Source organism: Anabrus simplex, chromosome 1, assembly GCF_040414725.1.
Source record: "Anabrus simplex isolate iqAnaSimp1 chromosome 1, ASM4041472v1, whole genome shotgun sequence".
Classification (NCBI taxonomy): domain Eukaryota; kingdom Metazoa; phylum Arthropoda; class Insecta; order Orthoptera; family Tettigoniidae; genus Anabrus; species Anabrus simplex.
Window position 1 is genome coordinate 1,091,480,003 of NC_090265.1, and position 21,140 is coordinate 1,091,501,142.

Consider the following 21,140-nt stretch of genomic DNA (forward strand, 5'->3'; position numbering starts at 1 on the left):
AACTACTTCGAATTTATTACATCAAATAAATGCTAAAGAATCATAAATTGTATAATTTATTTTCGTTAGCACTACTTAAATAACATGGGACATATCCAGGAAAATCCCCTTAAAAAATTATTATTACCCCATTTGACAGTACGATTCAGCTTTAGCTTCCTGTTTCTCGTGTTGCAAGACTGGATCCCTAAGAAGGTAAGTAGGTAAGAATGTCAGTAATGTACCCTGAAGGAAAATTACAAATGCTATTTGGTAATAACAATCAGATGTTTTAACATTCATATATTTTTTGTTTTCCACCTCGAAAATTAAAAATGCCTAACAAGAGCCAATGAACAAGTTTTTTAATTTCCAAGAAGTACCATTAAATAACACTTAAAACATTTGTACAATATTTACAATGCTAATTCATAGAAAATCTAATCATACAGAAGTTGAATATCACTACCATTCATGTCAGAAACACACAAAGAGAAACAATAAAGGTACCATACACCTATACTCCAGGAACTGCTACAGATACCAATGTGTGCAAATAAATTAAAACAATATAAAATTCACTGTGTATAACCAGATAAAAACTATTCAACATAGTAACAGTTTAATTTACCAGATTCGAAATTGGATTTCTTTCTATACTTTTAGATCAGTTTAAAAATATTTTCTAAGATTTGGGTACTACAGCAATGACAATTTCAAGACAATAAGATTTCAAAGTAATTGCTCTGCATTTGTTCTATAATACATTCACACACGTGTGAATATACTTCTGTTTGACTATCTTATATTTATATTTCTTGATGGTGCAACCTCAATGAGAAATTACATTCAATTCTCTATTTGACATCCTTCTGTTGCAGTTGTTCTTTTGCCATTTCATACCCTAATTTAGACCACTCCACTGTTTTATCTGGGATCTGCATGAGAAAGGCGAAGGCAGCTATGACGCCTTTATTCCAATAATGCTGAGTAAGGAATGATATCTGGTCTGTCTTTGGTAGATCAGGAACCTGGAAAAATAAAAATAAAATCTCACGGCTGTATTTTTTTTCTTTCTATAAATGCTATTTGTTTGGGGCGCCGACCTAGAAAGATCTTTTGCCCCTACTTGCACCCTATGTGAGGAAACTGCGTGTATTTTGTAAATGGCGGAAGTGTCAAGTGTTGAATGTGAGAAAAGGAACGTTAAGGATGACACAAACACCCAGTCCCCAGGCCAGGGATATTAATCATTTACAATTAAAAACCCCTGACCTGGCCGGAAATCGAACCCGGGGCCGCCGGTGACAGGCGGACTCATTGCTCCCTACACTGCGGGGTTGTACTCATACCTGTGTTGTTATCAATATACAACAAAATTGGTGCACCTCATCTATCTCAGTGTCATAGCAAAGAACCTCTCCACTTGTAGGCATACAAATATATCCAAAACCTAGTGGTTTGATAATGCACTCTTTCATTGTCCTTAAGATATTTGAATAGGTTTTCATCTGAGTGTAATGGACTTGGGACTACTGCTTATCAATCATAGAAACAAATCTGATAACCCTAGGGCTCATTCCCTCAATCAAGTTGAGATGCACATAACTTTGCAGCACAGACAGCAGCTAGACATGCTGGCAGTGAATCAATCAGGTTCTGATAGGTCTCCATGAGTAACGTCAGCCATGCTTTCTGCAGTGCATCCTACAACTATTGAAGAGTGCGTGGCAAAGGTCACAGACAGCGAACTCGACAATCGAAGATGATCCCATAGATTTTCAACCGGATGACATGACCATTGGGGAACAGGGAAGAACTTTGAAGTCTTGATCGTGCTCTTACAGCCATGTGCGGACACATCTATCTGTGTGGCAAAGCTCATTATCGTGCTGGCAGATCCCATCCTCCTGAGGAAAGACAACCATCATGTACGGACAGACACGATTGCCGAGGATGGATTCATAATTAAATCAATAAAGAGTGCCCTCCACACAGATGATCATATCTAGAGAATTACACGAGAACATTCCCCAGATCATAACACTGCCCCCACCGTCTTGTGTTTGTCCAACAATGATTGCAGAGTGTTCGTTCTCTGATGTTTCTTACTGGACACGCTAGGAACCATCTGTTCTATGAAGCTGAAAACGAGACTTGTTGGAAAAGGCCACCCAGTGCCAATCAGCAGCAGCGCAGTTGTCATAATGCCCAGCAAATTCCAGTTGTTTTTTGTCAATGCATCCGAGTTAATATGGATGCAGTCACTCTGTCTACTCTGAAGCCCTATTCACAGAAGGGTTCACTATAATGTTGGGAGTAGAAACATGCCTGGTGTCCCCTGGTTCATTTGGTCTGTGAGCTGTTCCACTATAGCCCATTAGGTCTACAACAGATATTCCTTAATGGTGGCATTTGTCCAATCATAATACACCTTTACCAAAGAGGTAAGAGAACAGTTCCCAAACATTGCCATTTCAGACTGCTTTCCTCCTTGGCCTGAAAGCCAATGATCACTCCTATTTGCAACTCTTAAATAATTTCCCTAACCTATGACGGCAAGAAGTGCAATATGTACAGCCAGCCTGTTGGGTTGTACTGTATACCCGCTTCACCAACACGTCACAGGGCATATATCATATGTGCAACACGATTACAGATGGCACTTCTATCAGGTGGTCATAATAATGCAATTTGACAGTGAAGTAGGGAATATTACAATTAATTCAAGTAGAGTAGTCTGTAAGAATTAGTAACATACCACTGTTTAACATTTTCATTCCACTGCAACACACTAAATACATTCTGCATCAGTCAAACCAAGGTGACTGACTAAGAATCCGAAGTTAATAAGCGAGTGCTTATTCCATAATCAGCCTGCAAACTTCCTCCATCTAGTAGTCCAAAAATTGACATACCGGTACTCATTTTTAAAAATTTTAAAATGAGCTGAAATGAATTGCACACCACCAATCCATATTATATGTTTAACATAATATAACATTGTATGAGAACTAAACTACATGTTTAATGACATCAATACACAACCAAAATGAATTATAAGAAAAAAAAAATTGTTAATATGAAATGAGAACTATTAAGAGTCCCATTCACGTGCAGACTTCTGGAATATTTACCTGCACAGACTTGCCTCCAGGACATAAGTCAGAAGTATGCAGTTGCCTACACACTCAGACTAAATTATTATTTACCGAGGGAGTTGAATACGACGTGCTCGGCTGTTTTCTGTTTAAGATTATGCACTTCGGATGGGTGAAAAATGTATGCGGATTGCAATTAATTAGATAGTCGGTATAGAAGATGAATAGTTACTTGGACACAATATAGCGCTCTGCACAAAGACTACGCGCAAAAACAGATTGCAGTTTCAAATTTGTAGGTTACCACGTTTATATTTTCTGCCAGAACTCTGAGATAGCGCTTTTGTCGCAAAGTCTCCGGCATAATTCAAGCAACGCCAGAATGTCAGAGACTTGCCTGCAGACTTTATGTCCATAAAATCAGAAACATGTCTGAAGAGACTTACCTCCAACTAAGTCTGGGCGTGTATCGGGGGAGCCTTTATGTATACAGTAACTCTCTCTTAATAATAAAATTATTCCGTTCTGTATAAATATAAAAAAATTATGAAAATCAAATGGGAAGAATAAAATATCACAAAATAATATTTAAGGCATTCAAAGATCAACAACCTCTGTGGCTCAGGCGGCAGCCTCTCACCACTGGGTTCCGTGGTTCAAATCCCAGTCACTCCATTAGACTTGTGCTGGACAAAGCGGTGGAATAAGTTTTTCTCCGGGTACTACGATTTTTCCTGTCCTGTTTCATTCCAGCAACAATCTCCAATATCATTTCATCTGTCATTCACCCAGGAGTACGACAGGCTTCAGCAGCCAGCACACTTCCTATCCTCGCCGCAAGATGGGGGCTTCATTCGTTCCATTCCTCACCCGGTTGAACGACTGGAAACAAGCTGTGGATTTTCATTTTCATTCAAAGATCAAAGCTGGAAAACAATGGTAATCACAAATATCAAAGACTGAGATAATAATGAAATAACTAACCCATTTTCCCACAATTTTTGAAGACCAACAGACCTTTAAAGTTCAAAGGGCTTTAAAGCTTAAAAAATATTCAATTTATGAAGATCAGTATTTCTGAGAATGCCATGACAAGTAAGATTTGAAAACCTGGTGGAAAATAGGAAATGGGAGTAGATGGACATTCTCTAAGAACTCGCATATCCCAATTATACAAAACAGATTTCAGTGAATATCAAAAGTGCAATAAAATATTTTACTATCACAAAAACCAAGCAAGTTGCCCGTGCAGTTAGGGGCGCGCAGCTGTGAGCATGCATTTGGGAGACAGTGGGTTCACAAACCCCACGATAGCCGTGAAGATGGTTTTCCGTGGTTTCCCATTTTCACACCAGGCAAATGCTGGAGCTGTATCTTAATTAAGGCCACGGCCGCTTCCTTCCAACTTCTAGCCCTGTCCTATCCCATCGTCACCATACGGCCTGTCTGTGTCGGTGCGAAATAAAGCCATTGAAAAAAAAAAATCATAAAAATCAATATTTAATGTTCTACATAAACTTAATGTAACATTGCATGTGAACTATAATGAATACAGTAATCTTTTAAGACTCAAAGAACATCATTTCAAATCATCCTCTAAAACTAACAACATAATCCCAACCTCATTTAACTGGAGACCAGATTGTATTCACTTAGTGACCTGCTCCGATCACTGTGTTTGTACTATCTCTTGGGTTGTCAATGTATCATTGTTAAGCACAGCAACAAACTTTGTTGGAACAATCGATTCTGCGTCACAACTTCAACTAGGTACAAGCAATTAAGCATGCACGCTAATCAATAGTTGAATGACGGCATGATGAGAAAGCAAAAATCTGAAAATGCATTTGTTGGAATAGTTGGTTGCTTTGAGGTTTCTGGTGTGGATCAGCATATTGGTTTTGTTTAGTCACGTTCATGTTCTGCAAACATTCAGAAAAATACAATTTTAAACGTGATATTCACAATCCATCGCATAAGAGAAAAAAACCATTATGCAACATTTGAAGAAGTGGGGGGGGGGGGGGGTGTATAATTGGCTTGTAACTAGATGTCATATCTCACAATACCTGTTGTGTTTTATGCAAGAAAGAATTTGCTACTGGACATGGTGGTGAATGACATGATGAAAATTTAGATACAATTTCTCAAGAAGAGTATATACTAATTTAATTTTCATCTTTCATAACACACACACACAAAAAAAACCCACATCTTTTGGTTCAAGTGTATTATGGATATGGAATTTCAAATATCAAATCTAGTCAATTTCCCTTTTTACAATGAAAAATATCTGGCAACCCTAATCACCATTGCCTTTGGTAGCAAGGTCTACCTGTCTGAAATGTTATAAAGGAATGAGGCAGAGGTCAGCACGCAGGAGAATAAATAATGTTATTTGCTTTACGTCCCACTAACGACTTTTACGGTCTTCGGAGACGCCAAGGTGCCGGAATTTAGTCCCGCAGGAGTTCTTTTACGTGCCAGTAAATCTGCCGACACGAGCCTGTCGTATTTGAGCACCTTCAAATACCACCGGACTGAGCCAGGATCGAACCTGCCAAGTTGGGGTTAGAAGGCCAGCGCCTTAACCGTCTGAGCCACTCAGCCCGGCACATGCAGGAGAAGTTAGGGGTCATTTTTCAAATAAAAGTGTGAATATTAAAACTGCTGATGGTGATTATAGAATAAGCATTTCCACAGTTTGTAACAGGATACATATTAAAGATTTTTCTGTTGACACGATCACTGAAGAGTCTAGAGCAGGGCTGTCCAACGTTCGTTTCTACGCGAGCACATTCACATGATAACTAAGGGTATGCGGGCGCCAGGTACGATTCCACTAATCCGACTACTGTTATCGGTACTACAACGACTATATAATAATAATAATAATAATAATAGTAATAATAATAAAAAAATCTAGAATTAAAAATTATATGAAAATATATTTACTCACACAATTAATGTGCTGCAAGTTGAGGAAAGCCTGGTGTGTAACTGGAGCAGGCTGCCCTTAACGCGTCATCCAGGTGTGAGTCTGTCAGGCAGGATCGGTATTTGTTTTTTATTATGTTCATAGTCGAAAACGCGACTTCACAAAGATAGGTTAAACCAAACCAAGATTGCCTGTTCAGAGCAACACTGCGAGTAATGGGATATTTTTTACTGTCTACCAGAGTCCAGAAATTGCCACATGTTGCGTAGGAGGATTTCAAAGAAAGGTCTGACTGAAGGCTTAAAATTTCCATTTCTAATTCTTCAGGATTATAATTTTTTAATATGTCACACACCCTCCCTCCAAGCTCACAAAGTCAACAGAAGCAAAGGGATTATTGACAAACATGATCACTGGTTCAAGCATTGAAAACTGGCTAAATATGCTACCATATTCGGACCCAAGAGTTTCAAGATGTTCAGCAAGAGATGAAAAATCACGCTTGCCGCTAGCGCCAGTTACTGTATCTGCCATAGATTTCAAATTTGGAAAATGTGAAAGGGAATTTCTATTTAAATGGACAATCCATACCTTAAGTTTCTTTTCAAACGCATTGACAATACTTATCATACCTGAAATATTATGATATTTTCCATGCAATTCAAGATTTAACACATTTAATTTTGAGGTGATGTCTGCCAAGAATGCTAATTCGATTAACCAAGATATAACATCCAGTTCGTGATAATATTTTCCAGGAGATGATTTCATAAAGTCTTGTATCTCATCCAACAGACAGCAAAACCGTTCAAGTGTTTTCTCCCTATTAAGCCACCTTACGTCTGCATGAAGGATGACATCACCATACTCCGAATCTACATACTTAAATATTTCTGAACAATCGATGACAAGTAGATGACGATCTTATATAATTCATGACGAGTTACAATTTTAATGACATGATCGAACTTTAAAACCTTTGCACATAAAGCTTCTTGGTAAATAATACAATGATAAGAAAGAAATTTTGGAAATGATTCATCCTTAGCTCAAAGAGAAAGAAATCCATTATTTCTACCAGTCACAGACGGTGCCCCATCTGTTGTTATAGCGACAAGCTTTGACAGTGCTAAGTTACTCTCTTTGGTGAATTTAACTAAAGCATTAAATATGTCTTCTCCCCAAGTACATCTATGAAGTGGCAATAGCTTGACAAATTCTTCCTTTGGTTAAATTAATAAATTTCATTGTTTGTCCGTATTGAACCAAGATTACAACTTTTATTATAATTTGGATCCACCTTATTCAATACATAAAAACTGTTGTTTAGATGAAATTACAACATATTTCAATCAGAACTAGTTTCGACACCCCTCTGCGTCATCATCAGCTGATATAGGTTCTTGGAAAAATTGGCAATCACATAAGTTTATCTACGTCAAATTGAACACAATTTAAAATCATACTAACAACTTAAAACTGTGTTACGATTATACTGTCTCAAAGTCCACATTTTCTACAAGTCCGAGGCTTGCGAGTCTTACACCATAAATTGATGAAAAGATATGCAAACCGGTTTACTCACTTATAAAATAATGTGGATTTAAAAGAACAACAACTTAAAAATCAAATAGTCTTGAAGAAACATTAGCTTAATTTATCACACTTCTTAAAACGTGACGTAGAATCGTAGTAAAATACTTCAATAAAATCTTCCGAGTCGCTTTAATGGAGCAATCCTACTGAGGTGGAAACGAGCAATCGGTCTTTTAAGATGTTAACTAGTACAACGTTCCCAGTTCAATGCGGACCTGTAATAATAGGAATGTAATAAATTTAACTGAAGAGGCAATCCGTTTTTACGTGACTCACCTCAACAGATCGCTGTCCATGCGAAGCACAATGAAGCCTAGCGAGCAGTGTTGTGATAGTAATCAAGTGTCCAAGGTTGGTCGGGACCGAAGGGGGAAAACAGGGGAAAGTGGGAGGACCAACTGAGGAATGGCCACTTGTTGGAGCTCCGGAGGGTGTGGTCGTAAAAAGCAAGTAGTAAAGCTATTACGCATAATATGAAACACCGTCCTATTGACCGGGATATGTACATTTTTAAAAAACTCAATAAGGAAATCAAATAGAATATTTGATTTTTCAGAAATTTCATTTAAATTAAGGTTTGGATTATAATACTGTTCCAGGTGTATTGAGTTTTTTTTTAAATGTACATATCCCGGTCAATAGGATGGTGTTTCATATTATGCATAATAGCTTTACTAGTTGCTTTTTACGACCACGCCCTCCGGAGCTCCAACAAGTTGCTGTTCCTCGGTTGTTCCTCCCACTTTCCCCTATTCCCCCCCTTCAATCCCGACCAACCTTGGACACTTGATTACTATCACAACACTGCTCCCTAGGCTTCATTGTGCTTCGCATGGACAGCGATCTGTTGAGGTGAGTCACGTAAAAACGTTTACGTTATAAGACGTAGTTTTATATATTGCCTATTCAGTTAAGTGATAGATTATTACATTCCTATTATTACAGGTCCGCACTGAACTGGGAACGTTGTACTTGTTAACATCTTAAAAGACCGATTGCTCGTTTCCACCTCACTAGGATTGCTCCATTAAAGCGACTCGGAAGATTTTATTGAAGTATTTTACTACGATTCTACGTCACGTTTTAAGAAGTGTGATAAATTAAGCTAATGTTTCTTCAAGACTATTTGATTTTTAAGTTGTTGTTCTTTTAAATCCACATTATTTTATAAGTGAGCAAACCGGTTAGCATATGTTTTCATCAATTTATGGTTTAAGACTAGCAAGTCTCGGACTTGTAGATAATATGGACTATGAGACAGTATAATCGTAACACAGTTTTAAGATGTTAATATGGTTTTAAATTGGGTTCAATTTGACGTAGATAAACTTATGTGATTGCCGATTTTTCCAAGAACCTATATCAGCTGATGATGACGCAGAGGGGCGTCGAAACTAGTTCTGATTGAAATATATGTTCTAATTTCATCAAAACAACAGTTTTTATGTATTGAATAAGGTGGATCTGTAAATTCTTCCTTTACTGTAAAATCATTAAAAACCATTCTAGCAAATACACACAACTCAGTAGTGTCAGACATATCAGCACTTTCATCAAACTGGAGTGAAAAATGTTCCTACAATTTCAAATCCTGATGTAATTGAGATTCCATATTATTAGAAATCTGTTTAACCTGCCTAGCAACAGTTTGGTGAGACAACTGAAGTCCTTTGATTGAAGATATCAATTCAGATTTATCTTTGTGAGATTCAAACAGAGATTCAGCGACATTTAGCACAGCTTCTTTCACTACTTCCCCATCACTGAAAGCTTTTTTCCTTTTAGCTAGGACGTAACAAACTTTGTAAGAAGCTATTGTCACGTTAAACATTTGCTGAACTGGCTTCTTAAACATACATTGTCGCAATGCTAATTTAGATTTTAGGTCTTTCACTTTGTGTTTTCTTAGTTCAGAATTAACAGGAAATTAACTGTCGAATTTTTTGTGATTAGTCAAAAAATGTCGCTGTACATTACTTCTTTTAGAAACAGACACGCTAGCATTACACAATAAACACACAGACTTTTTTCAATAATGCAATACTGGTCCTCCCATTCACTGTTAAAGTTATAAATTCTTTGCCTTTTAGCCATGTTAAGAAGAGCTATGTTCAATGAAATATAACTGATTATAAACTGAATAATCAAAAGTTTAAATAGTAATGAAAAAAAGCACACAAAACATGTTGAATGTACAACTTATCACAACACAAGGCACTCAAAACGTATTCCAAAAGCCCTGCATAAGCTCACAAGTAATACTGAACGTTCGCCTGAAAGCTAGGAACTGGAAACATTCCAATTGCAAGACTTTCATAAATCGTTTGTTCATTGTTTACGGCACAACTCTGTTGGGATTCAAGTTACTTTGTGGGCAAATTGGGTGTCCCATTGTCGTCCTGGTGAAACTCTGTCATGGTAGGTAGTTTATAGCATTGCAATCAAGTGAATCATAAGGAAGTGGTTCTGTTTGGCAGAAGAAATATGCGGCTATATTTGGCTCCGTGAGCAGAGGGCCTTATACCTGGCGCTAGCCCCCCCCCCCCCCACAGTGAGAGGTTTGTGGAGTATTTCCCTTTGTCGCAACTACTTACATGTTGAATAGCTCTCTTTCTGAACCTTTCTTCTATCTCTTCACTAATTGTGGACACGAGTCAGTTAGGCCTAGATCACATTTATGGCTTACTCAAAGCTCTTTGTGTATTTGGAGGTATGGATATAACAAATTTCCTGACTTTGAGGACAGTATTTTTAAGAGAAAAGTAAGAATATTTATTGAAATGCAAAAGTATTGTTTTCAAATATTAAGTAAAATTTAATTTGGAAATTAATTGCGAAGGGCGCCATAAAAGGGTACCTCGGGCACCGCGTTGGACAGGGCTGGTCTAGACAATAGAAGTAGAGCTGGTGAAGAAGGAAAAAAAAAAATCTTATAATTTCTTGTGATGTTTGTAGAATGAATTATTCAAAATGGTCTATTACTAACAATATACATCATTCCTCTCCATATCAATGGAATCTATTCTTGATTTTATATTTAGCATATGGCTTTTAGTACTAAAATTGATGAATTTCACCTTATTCCAATATCTGTGTTGACAAAATATCCAGTTGTCAAGTGGAAAGGTCCACCTATATAACATTTTTTATATCAACATTTAATCATGTGTTATGTCCGACTCGTTGACTGAATGGTCAGCGTACTGGCCTTCGGTTCATAGGGTCCTGGGTTCGATTCCCGGCCAGGTCGGGGATTTTAACCTTCATTGGTTAATTCCAATGGCCCGGGGGCTGGGTGTTTGTGCTGTCCCCAACATCTCTGCAACTCACACACCACACGTAAGACTATCCTCCACCACAATAACACGCAGTTACCTACACATGGCAGATGCCGCCCACCCTCATCGGAGGGTCTGCCTTACAAGTGCTGCACTCGGCCAGAAATAGCCACACTAAATTATTATTATTATTATTATTATTATTATTATTATTATTATCATCATCATCATGTGTTATTTTTATGGAATACATGTTTTGTCTCCTATGGAAACATCTTCAGTTCCTTGAAAGAGCATAAAATGACAAGGATAACACTTGAAATTACTTGGTTAAAGTCTTTAGTCTTAATAACATGAGCATCAAATTTATAATCTATATGAGATACATTTTTTTTTTTTTTTTTTTAATCTTTAAAGGTATGATCTAAAGTTAGATGAAGTTAAAATAGAATGGTGATTCTCCTATGGAGATATCATCAGTTCCTTATAGGACTTAGAATAAATGAAAAGGATATCACTTAAAATTATTTTTGCAAATATAATTTTTAAATGGTTAAAGTTTTAGTTTTAACAGTATCATGTGCATCAAACTTGTGATCTACAGGGTGTCTCAAACCTTTCGGGTGATAGTGGGTCCACAACCGATTATACTGAGATAGGGAACCAATGGTCAGAAATGCATATTTATTGTGTTATTGACATACACAGCACACACCACATAACGATAACTTAACTCATAGTAATTGTTCAAAATGACAACTGCCAGTCTCAATGCATGTATTGCAATGGCACAAGCAGTTCTGCTGCACTCCCGCAAAGATTCCGGATGTCTCCTGTACACTGCAGCAGGTGATAAACAGCGTACACCCCTGACCACCAAACAGACATACTGTACACAACTTAGCTCATAGCATGTGTATCATGTGACGACCGCATGCATCGCACCGGTGCATTACCCTGTGACCCCCCCCCCCCCACACCCTCTATCCCTGGTGTCAGTTGTCCACTGCATCAGACAGCTTGTGATGTGTCCATGGTGAGGTGTGTTACTGTGTACAGTGCATGACGCGTAATCAAAGATGGAACATTACTCGCCATGAGAGTTGGCAGACGTGCATTTAAAGTATCGTGCAGCAGGATGTAGTGGCGGTAAAGCAGCATGAATGTACAGAGAGCCCTTTCCCAACAGACGTCATCCTAATTGGAAGAAGTTTATCACTGTGGATACCAACTTATGAGATATGGGGTTGTTCACACCACAGAGGGCCGGCCAAGGTTCCCACCAGACATGTCCGAAAACCAGACTTTGAAGAGATGGTGTTGGATCATGTGGCCGACCACCCAGCAATAAGCAACAGTCAACTTGTCCGTGAAACGCACACTTCAAAGGGTACAGTGTGAAGAGTACTGACAGAACAGATATACACCCCTATCATAAAGAACGTGTGCTAGCACTGGGACCAACAGATTTTGAGTCCCGCATTCACCCCGTTATGGTGTTTTCAACAGCCATGTCTGGAGTGAGGACAATCCTCAAAATACGGACCCAAAAAAGAAGTTTATAGTATGCAAATGCCCTCATATTGGAAAAAAATTGTATCTAGCATTTTCATATCACTGTTGGATAGTTTGTATATTCAGTAGTGCATTTTCTCGCTCAACACGTTTTTTTCCCTTGTTACCTACAGAAATGTTTTTTAAAGAAGTTTTACTATACAGTTGAGGAAAGCAATGGGAAACTATCTCACTCCTCATTTCTCTAGTATGCCTCTTCAGTGACGCCTATGCTGACTATGATAGCTTTTGGTGGAGCTGTGGAGGATCAAACCAGCCTTCGGGCTGAATACCCAACATACAAACTATACAGTAGAACCCCGCTTAACCGAAACCCTCTGGCAAAACTGAATTTTAATATTTTGTTTTTACCCTCTCGTTCTTGAACAAGCAGGAATTATTATTATTATTATTATTATTATTACTGTATTATTCGTCATTAAGATTATGTAGACTGTGGTTAACATTGCTTCAGTTGAAGGAGTTTCATCTTGTTTACTGCTTGGACGGTACTGCAGCTTCTGTTAGGAAATCAGAAGTCCAGCGACCCTTCTCCATTCATGTTTTTCTTTCACCCAAGGTCGTTCCACTAGCCTTGCGACTGTAGTTACAATGCTTTTCTTACCCATTGCAAAATAAATTGTTTCATTATTTCAGATTGCTTGGCTCTTCGTTGAACAAAGTAATGAATCTACACCAGCTCATGTACTGTTGATTAAACGGTGATGTGACACGCTGCACGAAAGCGCTGCACAAAAAAAAATTCAGAAGGAAATCATTGATTTTATACAATAAGTGACATTATGTAAACATTTTAATGTTAATATACAGTATGCACCTTTGCTTAACGGAGTTTATGCATTTTTACTTCGACATTTAACTTCCAAAAATATTTACCACGTGTCATCCGAAAAAACGTGTCAACCCAAGTGGCTCCGCCCCCTTTATTTCGGATAAACGGGGTTCTACTGTATATCATTTTGCACTTATGTGTTCTTGTTATCTACTGAAATAATTTCTCCCTGTTTGATCGATACAGGTTGTTTCACATTTTGAACATTTCAGTTTGACCAGGCGAGTTGGCCGTGCGGTTAGGAGCGCGCAGCTGTGAGCTCACATCCATGAGATAGTGGGTTCGAACCCCACTGTCGGCAGCCCTGAAGATGGTATTCCGTCGTTTCCCATTTTAACACCAGGCAAATGCTGGGACTGTACCTTAAGGCCACGGCCGCTAGCTTTCCATTCCCAGGCCTTTCCTGTCCCATCATCGCCATGAGACCTATCTGTGTCGGTAGGACGTAAAGCAAATAGCATTTCAGTTTGTATATTCCTGAGTTAAGAAATTGTTACTTTTAGGGATAATATTGAGTTATGATTACAAAAATTATGGCTATTAGTATTATACATAGAGAAGGCTATATGGAAGTAGTTTTTTAATTATATTGTATTAGTAACTTGATCTGCACCGATGACAATGCCTATAAACCTCTCATCATTTTCTGCCTCTGGGGGAACCTGTCGCAGGTTACTATCTACTTCTGATCTGTAATGGTCCCAGTTTGTCTTTTTTAAGTTCCATCATAGTTTACGCATGGTCAGCCTGTAGGTACATGTTTTTGGATAATGGCAAATGTGTAATTAGATGTAAATCAGGAAAACAAAATACCATTTTAGAAAAGAAGTTCTTGTGTCTTGAACACCTAGAAGTGCCATGAAAAGGGAGTGAGTGAATATCTAAAAGCAATGTGCAGTGAGGATGATATTTCCAATTAAATTTAGAGTTGTAAGTAAGGAAGAAATGTAAGGGGAACAAATGTCTGGTACAATAGGGCATATTGAATTGAAATAGAATGAGCTTTATCTTTTCAAGTACTTCCCAGGATGAGTATTCTCAGAGAGGATGATGATGATGATAATAATAATAATAATAATAATAATAATAATAATAATAATAATAATCCGAAACACCAAAGAAAGTGAAATAGTTTAGCATGCTTTCCCGCATGATATTAAACTACAAAAGGTGTGGGTATCAAAGTGCTGCAGAAAAGATTCGGTAAATATTTAAAATGCTCGAATATGCTCTCTTTATTTTCAGCAGCCAGACAACGTAAGAGACTTGAGGTCTGAATTGTTGAATTTGCCTAGGAAGTAGGTGCTCAAACCCGGGGCTGTTCCCTCACTTATGTTGCCATGCATTAACACGAATGCTGTTTCAGTGAATAGGAAGGATAACATGCCTGTAGTTAGTGCCTGCTTGATTTTGGCTACTGCAGAAGAAAGGAAGGAGCGGTACGACAAAAGACTAGTGCAGAAATGAGCTCTTGAGACTTTGAAACAATTATCACCAGGGGTCGAAAAATACCGGGCGCCCAGTCGCCATGGCGCCTGAAAATTTTTACCTGGCGCCTAAATTTTCAAATTCGGTTTTGAAAATTTATTTTTTTGAAATCCGGAGTTCCCTTACATGTACGTTCCCATCACTTTATAAAGTAACAAGGCGTGTGGTGTTTCACGTTGTTTTCTGTACCTCATATATTTTAATATGTGCAATAAACATTTTCTGTGCTTCTGGCAGTCTTGAATTCTGTAATTGCTCTTCGTACCTTGGAACTGGACGTTTCAGTTATGCGCGGGAGCTGCCTAGCGGTCCCCGTCCAACAAGTATCCTTACATGTGGACATCGAGTTCCATTACAGATGATCAGCTATCGGTAGCCAATTACAAAGATCAGACCAGAGTTGTGGAGAAATGCAAAGAACTACTAAGTGAAACAATTCCACAAACACTACATTACCGCCATCCTTCCCGTGACTAGCCGTTCCTCAACTATTGCCGCCTAAGCAGTGCTGATAAATTCCCGTGGAATTCATTCTTTGCATTTAGAACATATGGAATGACGTGTTTATCAGTTCTTGTATTTTCACCGAACAATATTTATACTTTTAATTTAATTACAGCATCTTAGTATTGAACGGTTTGCACTTTATAAATACGGTTGTGTTTATTCCTGTGCGTTTACGGAAAATTTGCAACGGAGCATCAGATATCGAAGCTTGCGAACTCGGAAGCCATTTACCGCTGGTGTATTTTACGTTTCTATGCTATACTTGAGAAAATCGGCAAAATGAAACGAACAAAACCGCACAAATTGACTGATGTGAGTAACAGTGTCTTCTTTCAGATTTCTTCATAAGTAGGGCCCGTAAATGTAACACTAAGTGGTACGAAAGGGCGTGAATGTGAGAAAACACTTGATGGAAATGCCGACTGTAGAGTTCAGGACGACAATGACCAGCGTGAAATTTATGGTGTTCAAGACAATGATAGGTCAAACATCAAAAATACGTCAAAATTTTAATTTTCAGGCAAACGGAAATTTCAGCACTTTCAGCGAAGTGCGTAAAGAAAATGAATGCTAATGTTACAGCATATGAATGCATTGTTCATGGCATCTTATTATATTGCAAAAAATAACAGATCCTACACTGATATTGAAGGTTTGGTTACATTGTTAAGCAATCTGAATGTTACTGATTCAGAGAAGTATGAGAATGATACACAATGCAGAGAATTGTAGCTTGAATGACTACCGTGGCTGTGCTATGAAGAAGGAATTGCGAAGTGTAAATTATGCATTAACTTTCGTAGTATTGCCGACAAACATTCTAAAGGTGTATCCGGATTTTCAGGACCATTTAAACTGGAAATGTTTAAAGCAAACGAAAAATTCTATCCTCACTCGAAATGTTAGGAGGTTGAAAAATTGGCGTAACAGCCCCAAAGTGCCTTGGCCTACCAAGCGACCGCTGCTCAGCCCGGAGGCCTGGAGATTATGAGGTATCGTGCGGTTAGCACGACGAATCCTCTCGGCCGTTATCCTTGGTTTTCTTGACCGGGGTCGCCATCTCACCGTCAGATAGCTCCTCAACTGTAATCATGTAGGCTGAGTGGACCTCGAACCAGCCCTCAGATCCAGGTCAAAATCCGTAACCTGGCCGGAAATCGAACCCGGGGCCTCCAGGTAAGAGGCAGGCACGCTACCACTACACCGCGGGGTCGGCAGGAGGCTGAAAGTTTCATGAAAAATCCTGAATGTGCACTTTTAGCGAGGTGCGTCAAGAAAATGAATGCTAAAAAAAAAAAACAGACCCTACACTGATTTTGAAGGTTTGTTTGCATTGTTAAGCATGTTGAATGTTACTGGTGGGAAATCAAACAGGCACATGTAGTGTAATTTTAAAAGATGCTGCCCTTGAAGGTGACTGGTGATTATTTGGGTTAGTATATCTTAAAATATAAATTTACATTCTTATATGAAATGAGACTATACTACTTAAGGTCATATTTCAAAAATAATACGTAGCTTTATCCTAGTCTAACCTGTGGTGTTCATAATGTATATTTGTGAAAAATGTGCTGGCTCCTGATGAAAAGGGGCTGGCTACTGAATTATTTCTATTTTCTTCTACCCCTGATTATCACCCATTAAGAGAACAGCTGACAAATGTACTGACACACAAGGTAATCCTACTGCCACTTCAGAAAAGGACAACCTATTAAGAACTATTGCATCTCTTGAAGCAAGAAACGCTTGGTTGTCTGATGTGAATATGAAATTAAAATTACGAAACAAAGGACTTGCGAATAAGCTGTCACTTTCATAAAGACATGTTCACAAACTAAAGAAGAACACGAGTACTTTAGTGTCTGATGAAGTTAAACGAATATTGAGGAAAATATTTTCACCCTGCCAAATAAGATGTCTGCTAAATGGTTCTAAACGAGTTTAATGGAATAAGGACATTTGTAAAGCGATTACTCTACGTGCTGTTTCGCAGAAATCCTACATTTACTTGCGAGAAAAAATGGAATACCTACTGCCTGCAGTTTCAACGCCAAGAACCTGGATAAACCGCTTCTTTAGCTGTCGGCCAGGGATATTGCAAGAAGTTCTACTTCTGATGAAAATGCAAGCTGAAAGACTGAGCAACAAAGAACGAATCTGCGTTGTATTATTCGATGAAAAGAACATCGATAGCAGAATTTATGACCAAGAAGAAGACAGAATAGTAGGCCCACATAGCAATTTTCTCGTTGTTATGGTACAAGGGGTTCATGGTGTGGGTTACTGCAGCCACGTCCTAGTTCGTGAACCATGAGCAACGGCTGAGTGGCCTAGTAAGTGGTCCTGAGAGTCGGGATACCAGTTGCTATGGAATCGGAGGGGGCATCTCGGACATATTCTGAGTCATGGCCCTCCTTGTGCTCAGGCGGCTATGACTATACAATTCACCGGTGGTCCATAACCCGTTAGAGGAGAGATCCTCACTTGGACTATGTGCAAGTAGGGTAGCATCCTGCTTCATGAATTTACCGAGCTCAGAACATTTTAAGCAGGCCTCGGACCTATGGGACTAACAGAGTCCCACTCCCATTTGACAGGCGAGGGACTCCTTGGAAACAACTTGGCGAACGAAATGGAATTCGATGGGGAGCTATCAATATTAATGGGGCTTATGGAAGAAAGTAGAACTGGCTGAGTCAGCTAAGAGGATGATCTGGATGTGCTAGGAGTAAGTGATGTTCAGGTAAGGGGAGATAACGAGGAAGAAATAGGAGATTATAAAGTGTACTTGACGGGTGTTAGAAAGGGAAGGGCAGAGTCTGGGGTAGGGCCGTTTATCAGGAATACCATTGCACGCAACATAGTTTCTGTTAGGCACGTAAATGAGCGAATGATGTGGGTAGATTTGTCAGTTGGAGGAATTAGGACTAGATTTGTCTCCATGTGAGGGTGCAGATGAGGATGAAGTTGACAAGTTTTATGAAGCATTGAGTGACATCGTGGTCAGGGTCAACAGCAAGGATAGAATAGTGCTAATGGGCGATTTCAATGCGAGAGTTGGGAATAGAACTGAAGGATACGAAAGGGTGTTTGGTAAATGTGGGGAAGATATGGAAGCTAATGGGAATGGGAAGCGTTTGCTGGACTTCTGTGCTAATATGGGTTTAGCTGTTACGAATTACATTCTTCAAGCATAAGGCTATTCACCGCTACACATGGGAGGCTAGGGGTACCAGATCCATAATAGACTATATCTTAACAGACTTCGAATTCAGGAAATCTGTTAGGAATGTACGAGTTTTCCGGGGATTTTTTGATGATACAGACCACTATCTGATCTGTAGTGAACTATATCTCTAGGCCTAGGGTAGAGAAAGTGAAATCTGTCTGGAAACGAATAAGGGGAGAAAATCTCCAGGACGAAGAAATTAGACAGAAGTACATGGATATGATTAGTGAGAAGTTTCGAACAGTAGACCGTAAGCAGGTTCAGGATATAGAAAGTGAATGGGTGGCATACAGGGATGCAGTAATAGAAACAGCAAGGAAATGCCTAGGAACAGATGTGTGTAAAGATGGGAAAAGGCGAACATCTTGGTGGAATGATGAAGTGAGAGCAGCTTGTAAACGTAAAAAGAAGGCTTATCAGAAATGGCTCCGAACAAGGACCGAGGCAGACAGGGATTTGTATTCAGACGAAAGAAACAGAGCGAAACAAATAGTTGTTGAATCCAAAAAGAAGTCGTGGGAAGATTTTGGTAATAACCTGGAAAGGCTAGGTCAAGCAGCAGGGAAAATTTTCTGGACAGTAATAAAGAACCTTAGAAAGGGAGGGAAAAAGGAAATGAACAGTGTTTTGAGTAATTCAGGTGAACTCATAATAGATCCCAGGGAATCACTGGAGAGGTGGAGGGAATATTTTGAACATCTTCTCAATGTAAAAGGAAATCATCCTGGTGGTGTTGCGAACAGCCAAGCTCATGGGGAGGAGGAAAATGTTGTTGGTGAAATTACGCTTGAGGAAGTGGAAAGAATGGTAAATAAACTCCACTGTCATAAAGCAGCAGGGATAGATGAAATTAGACCTGAAATGGTGAAGTATAGTGGGAAGGCAGGGATGAAATGGCTTCATAGAGTAGTAAAATTAGCATGGAGTGTTGGTAAGGTACCTTCAGATTGGACAAAAGCAGTAATCTATAAGCAAGGGAATGGGAAGGATTGCAACAACTGTCGAGGTATCTCATTGATAAGTGTACCAGGCAAGGTATTCACTGGCGTCTTGGAAGGGAGGGTGCGATCAGTAGTTGAGAGGAAGTTGGATGAAAACCAGTGTAGTTTCAGACCACAGAGAGGCTGTCAGGATCAGATTTTCAGTATGCGCCAGGTAATTGAAAAATGCTATGAGAGGAATAGGCAGTTTTGTTTATGTTTCGTAGATCTAGAAAAAGCATATGACAGGGTACCAAGGGAAAAGATGTTCGCTATACTGGGGGACTATGGTATTAAAGGTAGATTATTAAAATCAAAGGCATTTATGTTGACAATTGGGCTTCAGTGAGAATTGATGGTAGAATGAGTTCTTGTTTCAGGGTACTTACAGGGGTTAGACAAGGCTGTAATCTTTCACCTTTACTGTTCGTAGTTTACATGGATCATCTGCTGAAGGGTATAAAATGGCAGGGAGGGATTCAGTTAGGTGGAAATGTAGTAAGCAGTCTGGCCTATGCTGACGACTTGGTCCTAATGGCAGATTGTGCCGAAAGCCTGCAGTCTAATATCTTGGAACTTGAAAATAGGTGCAATGAGTATGGTATGAAAATCAGCCTCTCGAAGACTAAATTGATGTCAGTAGGTAAGAAATTCAACAGAATTGAATGTCAGATTGGTGATACAAAGCTAGAACAGGTCGATAATTTCAAGTATTTAGGTTGTGTGTTCTCCCAGGTTGGTATTATAGTAAGTGAGATTGAATCAAGGTGTCGTAAAGCTAATGCAGTGAGCTCGCAGTTGCGATCAACAGTATTCTGTAAGAAGGAAGTCAGCTCCCAGACAAAACTATCTTTACACCGGTCTGTTTTCAGACCAACTTTGCTTTACGGGAGCGAAAGCTGGGTGGACTCAGGATATCTTATTCATAAGTTAGAAGTAACAGACATGAAAGTAGCAAGAATGATTGTTGGTACAAACAGGTGGGAACAATGGCAGGAGGGTGCTCAGAACGAGGAGATAAAGGCTAATTTAGGAATGAACTCGATGGATGAAGCTGTATGCATAAACCAGCTTCGGTGGTGGGGTCATGTGAGGCGAATGGAGGAGGATAGGTTTCCTAGGAGAATAATGGACCTTGTTATGGAGGGTAAGAGAAGTAGAGGTAGACCAAGACGACGATTGTTAGATTCGGTTTCTAACGATTTAAAGATAAGAGGTATAGAACTAAATGAGGCCACAACACTAGTTGCAAATCGTGGATTGTGGCATCGTTCAGTAAATTCACAGAGACTTGGAGACTGAACGCTGAAAGGCATAACAGTCTATAATGATAATGTATGTATGTATGTATGTATGAAATCACTTCTTGGACAAAGGTATTGTACTACCTTGCAAAAAAACCAGCAACAAAAAGTGTGATTGAAAAATTATTGGTTCTGGATAGTGGTGAATTTAAAATGTGTCCTAAGCTTTCTCAGCATCATATTAATGTGACAGACAGGCAGCGACAGCGTGTACGATTAGCAGCTGAGTTGTTTTCTAACACAACAGCACATGCTATCTGGTACTTGATGCCAGACGAAAACATGTTAATGCATTCATACAGCTTGCCGATGAGACACTTGACGTTTTGAATT

General features: G+C 39.0%; 1 protein-coding gene across 1 annotated transcript in view; it reads right to left on the reverse strand.

The window, feature by feature from the left end:
• Window positions 1-321: 321 nt before the first annotated feature.
• QIL1 (MICOS complex subunit MIC13 homolog QIL1) overlaps window positions 322-21,140 on the reverse strand; it is a 29,729-nt gene continuing 8,910 nt past the window's right edge. Inside the window, exon 3 of the mRNA XM_067150397.2 lies at window positions 322-1,010. Coding sequence (XP_067006498.1) covers window positions 837-1,010 — 174 coding nt within the window. The 3' untranslated portion in view covers window positions 322-836. The remainder of the gene's footprint in view (window positions 1,011-21,140) is intronic.